Source organism: Pyxicephalus adspersus, chromosome 1 (genome assembly GCF_032062135.1).
Source record: "Pyxicephalus adspersus chromosome 1, UCB_Pads_2.0, whole genome shotgun sequence".
Classification (NCBI taxonomy): domain Eukaryota; kingdom Metazoa; phylum Chordata; class Amphibia; order Anura; family Pyxicephalidae; genus Pyxicephalus; species Pyxicephalus adspersus.
This window is the reverse complement of record NC_092858.1, coordinates 113,223,427-113,236,211: the sequence shown is the minus strand read 5'-3', so window position 1 is coordinate 113,236,211 and position 12,785 is coordinate 113,223,427. Positions and strand designations below refer to the sequence as shown.

Below are 12,785 nucleotides of genomic sequence, written 5' to 3'. Positions count from 1 at the left end.
AATAAATACAATGAATGACATACAATACGTGTGACATAAATTGAACATCTCTGCCGGTAATGAGGGGCTTAGGTGTTGGCTTGGCTAGTGTCTAATTATAGGAAAGGTAAACCAGTACATTGTTAAACAATCAGACACAAATGGAAACAAAATAATGTCTTAGTCAAAATAAACTGCTTGCTCCTTTTTTTTTTTTTTTTTTTTTTTTTTTACATAAGAGTAAGAATCATTTTGAAAAATAAAGAATTATGTTTTCCAAAACTTTAAAGAGTGTCATGATGTATTAAATCTGACCAAGCTGAAAAAACAATGTTTTGTTCCACGTAAAGGAGCATAAAGAAGCATAGGAAATATAAAAAAAAGAAAGAACAAAGAAAAGAGGAGGGAGGCATTGGAAAGATGGGGGTGGTAGGAATGCTGGAGATAGATTCTGGTTATTTGATGCTGCAGTCCAAGTAGTAAGCAAATATCTCATAAATTTAGGAGTAGATCAACACATTTGGGTGGTGGTCAATCCTTAAGGTTAAAATTCTCTTAAATTCCTACATAGATTCATGGAGGATCACTACCATTTGTTGTTGGTTGATGACAATCATGCCTTTAGAATTAAGAGTTTTTTTTTAGCTCCAGTAAGGTAAGAAGCTGAAATTGTTTAGTGTAGTGTAATGGGCATGTTTTAGGTTTAAAGGTAGTTTTTTGTTTCTGAATTTTGAAACGTTTCATTTATATTGTAAAAGCCTAAAGTTCAGATTACCTGGAAGCACATGCCTGAGGAGAAGAACATAACTTTTGCAATGTATTAGGGAACCATGACAATGATAGGGTTAGTTATCTTTTTGGGAGGGTTAGGTAGAATACAAAGCATTGTGTCTATCGATATTGGGTCTTTCACATCCAATTGTTTTAATCTTAAATTACACCTTCAGAATCAACCAAGAAGTATTGAATTGATAATGAAAAGCTTGGGATAACTTGTGACCTTAATTGAAAGATTGAAAGAATTGTTTTACTGAATGACTGTGTCAATCCATTGCCAGCTTATAATAATAAAATGAAAAAAAAAGACACACATTGCACATGAATTCACTTTTGCACATTTTTAGCATGGAAACTTAAAAGCTGAGTCATAGATATGATTTAAATATAGAGCAGTGCACACACTGTCTGATAAGCAGTTTGTTACACAGCATCTGATTAGTTTCCCTTTACAAGTTTTGCCAATGTCACAATTCCAACTATCAGACATCTCAGTATGAGTGATTTGTATTGGGGCACATCCAGTCTAGAGTAAGCAAGCTGTGACCTAAAACATGAAACACTGTTACACGGTAATTACATATTTCAATTCATTGCTTTATCTTGATGTCAACAAAAGCAAAAAGGCGTTTTGTGACAAAGTGAAGGTGATTGATGCCTATATAAGAGAGAGCTCACACTTAAAATACCTACTTCAGCAAGATGAACAAATTGCTGCTAGCGGGTAAGAGTCTCAAAAATAATTTCTACATAACCTTGAAGTCCTCTGCTTGATGTGATATCACTCATCTTTTTCTCAAATTTATTTTAGGTTTGGCCCTCCTACTACATGTGCAGTTAGGTAAGAGTATAAATTATTAACATCAATTTGACATTTTTGCTTTTATTGTGCAGCTAATATAAGTTATGCAACATTATCCTGATATATCTATGTCAAACAGATGTAGGTAGACAACTACTTACACTAACTGCTGTGTTGAATAAATATAGTTGGTGCCTTTTTCCCAGGAATGATATTTTTTTTTTACTTTCCACGTGCAGTCACTTTAGATACCTTCCAATCAACTTCTTATGGAGTCACACTAATGCACTGAACTGAAATGCTTAGTGCATATTTTATTGTTGTTTATGCAGTGGTCAGTCATGCCTTCCTGTTGACTTTAAATAATTCCTTTGAAAGGAAGCCTATTGGGAGAGTATGATGAGTGGAAATGAATTCAGCTTCTATAAACACATAGCCGGACACATCAAGATACAGGCTTTGAATGTTATTTTGCATGCAGATACCTTGCTGAGATAAAACATATGATTCATAGTAGCAATTTTACCACAAAATGCCATGGATCATAAACCATGCCAATATCTGTGTAATGCACAGGCAGGTCATACACACACTAGGTTACTGGCCTATCTGGTTTTGTTGGCCTTGCCAAGTCTTCAACCTATAGTCCTAAACTCAAGTCCCATTGTTAAGGGAAAATTTGCAGACCCAAAGATATGGTTTGTCACAAATTTTAGTGATTGTGCTTGTAATTGCTTAACAACTGGGGAAAGGGGAATGGGAGGGTCATGCGATGGTGCTGCCTGCACTTGTTACAAGAGGGGAAAATGTCTTATGATGGTCACAATTGGTATGAATAGGAGGCTACAGCGTTACAGGGACATATTGGCTGCACTGCTATGGAGAAAAAGACCATCATTGTGGCTGTACTTGTTATATAACCTAAGAACGCAGGGGTTACTATGGGAGGATGCTTGAGAACCCTGGTGTGTAGCCCACTTAGAGAAAATTGGACATCAATGGCTCAACGTCATCAGAATCCTGGAGCTCAACAAACTGGTGCACCTCCTCATCTGCACTCATATTGCACAAGGGCAAAAATTAGCTACTGGCTTCATGATCAGTTAAGGGTCAATAAAAAAAATAGGAGCTTTTCCGTACTATAAATGCCCTGGGAACACTATTTACCTCCTTCCTTTCTATTTTTAAATATTTCCCGTTTTTCCTTTACTAGTTTATGTACTGTTTTCTAGATGTTGGTTTATATAATAATACAATACATTGTATTAGTAAATAAAACAGTAAATTATGGTAGTTTAAACAAATTTGCTTTGGTTTACTATAATCAATAAACTTAAAGATAAACTGCTACTAGTTAATAATGTGTAACTAATAATGGTTGTATATGTAAGAATCCTTTTGTTGCTACCCTTGGTGTACAGTAACATGAAGGTAAGGCTGTGTTTCAGTGAAAGCTCTATTTTACAGGGTCGTGCTTATACAGATACGTGACTATTCTTTTGAGCTAAACATTGTTCCTAGAGTAATAATTTTCATCTTAAAGCCTTTTGGTAGTAGTAATTGCATTGACTATAATTTTGTCTTTATTTATTCAGGGTCTTCTTTTAAGTTGGTATGTTACTTTACCAACTGGGCTCAGTACTACCCTGGAGCTGCAAAGTACATGCCTGACAATGTGGACCCCTGCATGTGTACACACTTGATCTATGCCTTTGCCACCATGACCAATAACCAAATTCAAACATTTGAATGGAATGATCCAACCCTCTACGCTTCTTTCAACAGCTTGAAAAAATAGTATGTATGCCTACGCTGTGGAATTTGTTAAAAATGATATAAAATTAACTCAGCACCCACATAAATGGAAGATAGTGAACAGTTAATTTGTAGTTTGGTTTGAGTTGCAGATTTTTTTCTTTTATTAAGGATTACTATTACTGATTATTTTATTGATTATTAGCTAAGAAAAAATGTCCTTGCTGTTTTGCTTACAGCAACAGTGAATTGAAAACACTTCTGTCTGTTGGAGGCTGGAACTATGGAACCTCTGGGTAATAACATACATTTTGTAGTATTTACATTAGCAAACTAAACCTAACAAGGTCACTTACAAAAAAATCCAACATATTGACTTTAATCCAGGTTCAACACCATGGTTTCCAGTTCTGCGAACCGTCAGACTTTTATCTCATCTGTAATTAGTTTTCTGAGAAAGTATGGTTTTGATGGCCTGGATATTGACTGGGAGTATCCTGGAGATTCAGACAGAGGAAGTCCCCCTGAAACCCAACAGCTTTTCTCTGTCCTACTACAGGTAACAAACATTACTTGAACAGTTATGGGGGCATATTCAGGCCTCACATGGCACGTTTTCATGTTTGTGTTTATTTTTGTAAAAAGTAGCTCATGCTACATGTTTTTTTTTACATGTTTTATTTGCCATTGTGCTGTGTTTTAAAATATTCAAAAATAAAAGTAACAAGGACAACACATGCTAAATTTGAACACAAGAAACCTTCATAAAAACTATTGTTTTTAACTTCTCCTCAATATATAATAAAAGAGGATAAAAATATTAAATACAGCTAAAAGTAGTCACCTGATGTCAGCTTCCGGGCACTGTCTGTGATAGGAATGCACTCCTTACAGCAAATAGACCATTTAAAGGAGGAAGGGTGCTTGAAGTGACAACCACGGCCACTGTGTAAAATGCATAAAAAAGAAGACAAAGTCACCAACACTCCATAGGATTCTTGCTTTATTGTGAAAGCAGTGTCACAACATGTAGGACCATGTTGCTTTAAGGAAGCAATTCTGCATGGCCCCAAAACTTTGGCTTTAAAACATGTTGTGACACTGCTTTCAAAATAAAGAAAGAATCCTGTACTTTGGAGGGCTGGTGACTTGGTCTTCAGCTTCTGGGCACTGACATGTGAAAATATTTTATGCTGGTAAAAGAAAAAACAAAAAAACAAAAAAAAAAACAGGCATATTACCTATACAACAATCTTTGAGAAAATCTTGCAGACCTACCTTCAAATCACCACCAGATGCTACCATATTATGCTAAACTATGGCTCAAACACAAATGGTTTAATTCTGTAAATAAATATGTGTTTAGGATGTTTCAGTGTCCCATCAGCTATCTACCTCTGATGTCTTGGCTATGTGTGACTTATAGGAAAAGAAAAGATCACACTTTATTAGACATACTGTTATGAAACATCAACATAAGTAACAAATAAATAACAGATGACAGGAAAACTGTACTGTGATTGATACAGAGCCAGGTGGTGCTGACCTCCTTCTAAAAATGCCTGGCACTGCACTAAGTAACTTCTGATGTGCACATTTCTTCATGGTCAGTGGATTGCTAAAACTATTACATCAGTATAACAGCTGGGCAAATTGCTTTTTAAAAGAAAAGAGATGAGCAATGATGGCCTCAAGGAATCTTTAGGATATGTGTACTTTAAGTAGTCAAGTGTTCAATATTTGTTCCATATTTATTTTTTGTTACACAGGTACTGTAAATGCTTTTTTTAAAACAAATATGTCTTCTTTAATATAGGAAATGCATGCTGCATTTGTTCAGGAAGCAAGTGAGACCAACAGACCTCGTTTACTCATGTCTGCAGCTGTATCTGCTGGCAAATCCACAATCGAAAATGGATACCAGATTCCACAGTTATCTCAGTAAGTGCTCTTAGATGATGAAAGCCTTAATACCCAGTTATATTCTGTGCTTCTAGAAAAACATCCAGCTTTCTCTTAAAGCAATCTATAGTAGTTGCTGAAACTACTTCCCGAGGGAGTCGATTCCACATTTTCACAGACCTTACAGTGAAGAATCCATTCCTTATCCGGAGCTTAAACTTCTTTTCCTCCAGAGACAAAGAGTGCCCTCTTGTTCTTTGTAATGATCTCAAAGTGAATAATGGGGAAGAGAGTTCTCCATATGGACCATTTATATATTTATACGGGGTGATCATATCCTCCCTTATACGTCTCTTCTTAAGGCAGAATAGATTCAGTTCAGCTAATTTCTCCTCATAGCTAAGCTTTTCCATTCCTTTAACTAGTTTAGTTTCCCTTCCCTGCACTCTCTCCAATTCAACAATGCCCTTTTTGTGAACTGGTGCCCAAAACTGGACTGCATAATATGTCTCCATCTCTGCTGTCTATTCCTCTTGTAATACAAGAAAGTACTTTGCTAGCTATAGATATTGCAGCTTGGCATTGCCTGCTGGTATTAAGTCTATGATCTACTAGAACCCCCAGATCCTTTTCCATTTCTGACTTCCCCAAATGTATTCCCCCTAGACAGTATGAAGCATGCATGTTGTTAGCGCCCAAGTGCATAATTTTACATTTATCTATATTAAATGTCATTTGCCACTTGGTTGCCCAATCAAACAGTACATTCAGGTCTGCTTGTAGATTATAGACATGCTGTATGGACTTAATTCCATTACATAGTTTAGTGTCATCTGCAAACACAGAAATGATCTTTTTATTCACAAACTCTATATCATTTATAAAGAAGAACAGTAAAGGTCCCAACACTGAACCCTGGGGTACACCACTAATAACCTTAGACCATTCAGAGTATGAATCAATAATTACAACTATCTGGATGTGATCTTTAAGATGTTCTCTATCCATTTACAGATTGACTTTTCTAAACCTTTTGACCCTAACTTGCATATTAGCTGTCTGTGGGGTACAGTGTCAAATGCTTTAGCAAAGTCCATGTACACTATATGAACTGCTATTCCACTGTCTACCTGTTTACTTACTTCCTCATAAAAAGAGTGTAAATTTGTTTGACAACTTCTGTCTTTCTTGAAGCCATGCTGACTATCACTTATATTATTATTTTCTAGCAGAACCTTTCCAATTATGGACGATAAACTAAAGGGTCTATAGTTACCTGGTAATGACTTTGCTCCATTTTTGAAGACAGAAACCACATTGGCCTTACGACAATCCATCAGTACCTTGCCAGTGACTAAAGAGTCTCTAAAAATTAGAATCAATGGCTTTCAAATAACTAGGCCCAGCTCTTTGAGGACACGTGGATGTAATCCATCAGGTCTTGGTGCTTTGTCAACCCTAATTTTTCCTCAATTTTTCTCAGTCATATCAATTTTGAGCCATTCTGATACAGTTTAAGGCTGTGACATTGCTGTTATGAATTTGGACTTGAGCTCCGCCATTTTCCTTTGTGTACACAGAGCTAAAAAAAACTGTTTAGTAAATCTGCCTTGTATTTATCCCCAGTTACCAACCCAGCGACATCCTTTAAGGGGCCTACATGCTCAGATCTGATCTTTTTGCTGTTAATATATTTGAAACATGTTTTGGGGTTTGCCTTACTTTCCTTTCCAATCTGTCTTTCATTTTGAAATTTTGCACATTTTATCTCCTTATTACATCTTTTGTTATAATCTTTATAGGTTTCAAATGATGAAAGTGATCCTTTATTTTTTTATTTTTGGAATGCCCTTTTCTTGCTCCTTATGGCTTTTTTAACATCAGCTGTGAGCCACAGGTTTTAATTTTAGCCTCTTAAACTTATTACCCATTGGAATATATTTTTCAGTTTGCTTTTGTAGAACAGACTTGAAACATTCCCATTTCTGTTCTGTGTTCTTTGAGGACGATATTGTCTCCCAGTTCAAGTCACAGAGAGCTGCCCTTAATAATGGAAAATTTGCTCTCTTAAAAATAAATGTTTTTATCTTTTCTGTTTTATCTTCCTGTGTGTGCCATTACTCCAGTCAATGTCAGGGTAGTTGAAATCTCCTATGATTAAAACACTTCCACTTTTTGCTTCTTTTTCTATCTGTGCTAGTAGTTGATTTTCTATTTCTTCCCTAGCACTGGAGGGCCTATAGCACACCCTAATAAAAATAATTGTGTGTTATTCAACCCCACAAATGATGGTCAAATTCATAAATAAACTACAATGCAGGCCTTTCAAGCTAATGATGTACTAATGATTTGTGCAGTGAGGCACAAACACTTGAAATGTACTTTGGTACATTTGGTACAAGTGTCTCCTTTAGGAAATTCAGTCTTAATTTTTTTAATTGTAAAATCTTATCCTAGCCTATCCTGATATACCATAATTTATATGAACATTAACACCAGTGAAGTTACTAGCTAGCCCTGACACAGGATATAAGTCTCAACAACCTTGCTAAACCCCCTTGGTCTTGTGTGCACCCTGTATTCTTATATGTATAATAGCAGTGCAGTGGTTACATATTGGGTACCATCTTGTCCCCTACACTTGCAGCTAGTCTATCCCAGTGTGTAATATGCCTGGAAAATGTATATATTTACTATTTCTCTATTTGGGTTTACAGTATAGAAACTCCTTCTTCATTAGGATTTTCCATTGATGCTTTTAATTATGTAATTTTGCCCTAGCTGGTATCCCAGGGTGTGTTAAAATTCTAGCATTAATTCAGATTGTGACCTGTGACCTATTTATTTTATGAAAAAAGTACTGTATGTTGTATTTTATTTGTCTTCTTTAACCTGCCATTTATGATTATTTTCTAAAAATGTATTATAATGTTAAGACATATGCTGTATTATGATAACAGTATTCAGTATTAGTGCAATAAGATAATACGGTGTAACAGTATTGTATAAATGTACTGAATACAAATGTGTACAACTGAACTAATTAGGTGTTTCCTAAAAAGATCAAGTGTTAAGCAAATCGGGTTTATATAGATAATGAACCCCGAAAAAAAACAACCTTTAAAACCCTGTAACCTGCATTTTTAAGTCCTTAAACTAAAGGACATTTTTTTTTTGTAAATAATCCTATTTACCATGTAGTTTGTTTCACTGATTAGTATGGCTAACATAATTTATAACTTGAGGACATTTTTCATGGATTGTATTTCATTTGTGTAATTTACAAATGCAAAAAGTGTTATTGTAATTTAGAAAGAAAAATTCTTTCTAAAGTAACTTCTTATCTGTCATATTAATCCTATAATATCCTCTTACTTTATCTGTTTTTTTTATCCTTTTATCCTTTTTATCTATTTAAACCAACTTGGTTGTGACATTGTTTGACATGTCAGTACAGACTTTTTAACTTTATCTGCAGAAAAACTCCCTTCACTGCATTTTCTTTACACCTTATCTTATCTCTGTGGTAAACTCCATATGCTACTACAGCTTTCAACTGATACACCACAAACTGCTTCTGTTATATACAAAATATTAAAAATATGTTATATCATCTGGTATATAAAAAATGTGTTTTTATTTAGTAGTTCTGAATAAACAAATAGGTACAGCAGAGTATAACCTATTCAAGTTAGAGTCATAAAATACTGCATAATTCATGTTAGAAAAGCATAAATGGCTTTACAAAAATAAACTCTATTGCATATATAGATACTTGGACCTCATCAATGTAATGACATATGATCTGCGTGGTTCATGGGAAGGATTCACAGGAGAGGACAGCCCCCTTTTCCAGGGCCCAGCAGATCAAGGTGGTTATATCTACTTCAATGTGGTAAGTTTCATTGACAATCCTTATCATACTAAACATTTTATACTTTTCCCTCAACAGATGTATTTTTATTTTTCCATATTTAGGATTATGCTATGAATTACTGGAAGAATAATGGAGCTGCACCAGAGAAGCTCATGGTGGGGTTCCCGGCCTATGGACGAACCTTCACACTCACAAATCCTTCTGACAATGGCCTTGGTGCCCCAACTTCTGGTGGAGGTCCAGCTGCTCAATACACACAGGAGGCTGGATTTATGGCTTACTTTGAGGTATACTCATTGTAAACAAGGGTAATGAACATTGCATTGTATTTTTCGTGGCATGATTGTGACTTACTGAAGATGTCAAAAACTGACACTGTCAAAGTCTTCATGGGCACACATTTATTCCTGCCAGTTGCACATTTGTGTTTAGAAATGCCTATAGCAGAGAAAAGCACAAACATGAATACTTCAGGGTTCAGGTGGGTTTATAGTGTGAAAAGGGGCAGAAATGCTAGCTCAGAGAACAAGGGAGGTTGTACAGCCCTTACAAGCCAAGTCACAGATGTATCTCATTAGTTTGCCACTTTTCAAAAAGTAAATCTTCATATTTTTTTAGACACCACTATTTACAAAGGACATATGGTAAAGCTTTTCATTTCTATTTTCACACAGATCTGTGGATTTTTGAAAGGAGCTACAGAGGTTTGGAACAGTCCACAAGAAGTTCCTTATGCCTACAAAGGAAGTGAATGGATTGGATATGACAACCCAAAGAGTTTCAAGATCAAGGTAACAATAAGTATATTAGTTAATTAGAGTTAATTCCAGGGTACAAAAAGTTGTATATGATGATGTAGAACCATCAAATTCAAAGGAAATCTTTGCTTCATGTATTAAAAAAAAACATTTAAAGGCTCAATCCTTGTTCAAAATGATGGTAATGATTATTTCTTGTGATATAAGAAATTGCATTGTAGAAACTGTGCTTGTCAACCTGGTTTTTCTTTGAAGAGTTTAAGAAAACTGTAGCTGTCGGTTGCTTAGTAATCCAGCACTACAAACCAGTAAATAATATCGAAAGAGAGGTTGACACGCTAGATTTTCATTTCATTTTCATAAAGAATTGTCTTGGGCAACAAAAGTCTTGTGTTATTATGTAGCGTTATCTCACAATCAGTATACATGGTAATACCTGCAGTTAGTAGTTTTTGGTAAATGTAGAAAATAGAATCAAAAACAAAAAAAATAAAATAATATCTAATTTGACATTTATTTGAGTATATTTTTTGTTATGGTGTGCATATATGTATATATTTGTATTTCATATTAAATGGTTGGCACTGGAGCTTTTGGAGCATGAGTCCAATGGTACATACTGTGTTCATTTGAAAACTTTATATATGGTTCTTTTTGATTTAGTTAATATTCTCATTTATTTTAGTGTTCATTATTGATCACTTAAAATCATTGGTAAAATGAAATCAAAATAAAGTTGCTTTTTGGTTTTCTTCTCATACAGGCAGAGTGGCTAATGAAAAACAACTTTGGAGGTGCCATGGTATGGGCCCTTCCCCTGGATGACTTCAGTGGCAATTTCTGCGGCCAAGGGAAATACCCTCTGATGAACACACTAAAATCCACTCTGGGGATATCTTTCCCAAGTGAGTGTTTTATATTGTCTGTACATTTTGGTCTGATCTGGTGTTATTTTTTTTGTCAGTCAGGACAATCATTCCATTTTAGCATCCAAAAAACAATAAATCCGTAGGAATAGGAACTCCTCAAAAAGAAGAAGGAGCTGTATTATTGTAGACAATATAGTGTAGCGATGGAAGACATTTTGTTGTCCAAAAGAGATGAACTATCATTCTGGTATAATCAATTACAAAAATGGATGGTTTGTAAAAAGTCCTGTAGACTTGGCAAAATGTTGATGGCACATGGGGGAGTTCAAGGAAAGATGAGCTAGTGCAGGACAAGATAAGTACTAGAACTAGAACTAGAACTAGAATTAGGGGTGCTGACCAGAAACACCGAAGAAAAGGTGTTCAGTACAAATGAAATGTATTCACTAGGTTTACAGGATTTTCAATTTGAAGACTGTAGACTTTATTATTGCATGATGTGAATACATTTAAGTTTTCCTTTCAAAGTGATACCATATTTTAAGTGGAAAAAACAAAGCCCCAAAAATATAATCTGAATTATATCAGGAACAAGCTTTGCCTTTTAAAATGCTACTGTACTTCTTATATTCTATTTGGAAATCTGAAAGCCAAATAACAGCCAGTTTACCAACCAAATACTGGGTTTTATCTACTAAAGGAGTTTATGCTGTTCACTTTTCAAAGTTAATTCTCACTCTGCATGAGATAATTCACTTAGTGAAGCTTTTTGCTTACTTTAGCCATTCAATAGTGTGCAACTGATGATTTTTTTTATTACCTTGCATATTGTTGGAAGTTCTTTGTGCAGCACATTTTGCACCACATTTAATAAGCTAAGCAAACTATCCTTTGGAGGGAAATAATTAAAATGCTAAGTGAACAGCCTAAACTTCTTTAGTGAGTCTTTCCCTTTGTCTGATGTAAAATTAATTTTTCTAATATTTAGGTCAATATTTAACTAATATTTAGTAAGTCATTGTATTACAGATTTTATGGAAGAATCTAAGTTTTTATTGTTATTTATATCCTAATTGTTGCTATATACTAATATTAAGTAAATAATTTTTTTATTATCTCCAAATCAGATTGCCAGACACCAACTATAACTGCTGCACCAGCATCCTCAACAGCAGCTGTGAACAGTGGTGGCGGAAGCAGTGGAGGCAGCAGCAGTGGAGGCAGCAGTGGAGGCAGCAGCAGTTTCTGTGTCGGCAAATCAAATGGTCTTTATCCAAACCCAAATAGTAAAAGTGGCTTCTTTAACTGTCTGAATGGAAATACATACCAGCAATCTTGCCAGACAGGTTTAGTGTTTGACACCAGCTGCTCTTGCTGTAACTGGGCATAAAAACCATAATTTAAACATGAAAATGTTAAGCCAATTCCAAGTGGTAAGGTAATAAATATAACATCACAATCCTGTGTGACTGTAATTATTTATTGTATACATATACACATATCAAACATTAGATCTTCACATTTTAGTTAAAAATGTAGTCTTTGGTTTGCCCCAAACAGCACATTGTTCCAAGTTTTCACCTTTATGTTCAATAGCAAACTGTAGCTTTGCTATTATGTAATTTTGGACAGCAAAAGGTTTTACTGCCATACCACCCATGCAAGTAAACCAGTGCAATCTTTTTCAGATTGTATATGCATGCACATTACCACCAGCTGGTAAAAGACTGACTTGCAGATCCTGCAATGAAATATTGGAGTTTTTTGGATAGATGAATTCATAATCATTTTAAATCTAAGCTCCTTGTAGATTATTTTTCTTATAGTAATAGATTTCATTTGGTATGTCAATCTTTTTCAATGCTTTTTTAAACTGATAAACATTTACTCCGGACCTAAGGAGTGCCGGGTTTTCGAAAATTCTGGATTTTTGAAGGTTATACTCACCTCTACACACAGGCCAGCTTCCTCTTATCACATTCGTGGACATCTGGCACAGTTCCAGGGAGCAGGCAGCAGGGACGTGTATTTAGTGTAGCAAGCAAGACCTAACAGCTGTTTCTGAA

The 12,785-nt window shown here is 35.1% G+C and overlaps 1 protein-coding gene across 1 annotated transcript; it reads left to right on the top strand.

Moving 5' to 3' along the window:
- Nucleotides 1-1,394: 1,394 nt before the first annotated feature.
- LOC140339460 (acidic mammalian chitinase-like) lies at nucleotides 1,395-12,178 on the top strand. Its single transcript, XM_072424188.1, has 11 exons — nucleotides 1,395-1,480; nucleotides 1,568-1,597; nucleotides 3,154-3,355; nucleotides 3,553-3,609; nucleotides 3,701-3,872; nucleotides 5,130-5,254; nucleotides 8,987-9,110; nucleotides 9,194-9,379; nucleotides 9,767-9,883; nucleotides 10,614-10,755; nucleotides 11,847-12,178. Exons 1-11 carry the CDS (start codon nucleotides 1,459-1,461, stop codon nucleotides 12,107-12,109), a joined length of 1,440 nt encoding a protein of 479 aa, XP_072280289.1. The 5' UTR covers nucleotides 1,395-1,458; the 3' UTR covers nucleotides 12,110-12,178.
- Nucleotides 12,179-12,785: the final 607 nt, after the last annotated feature.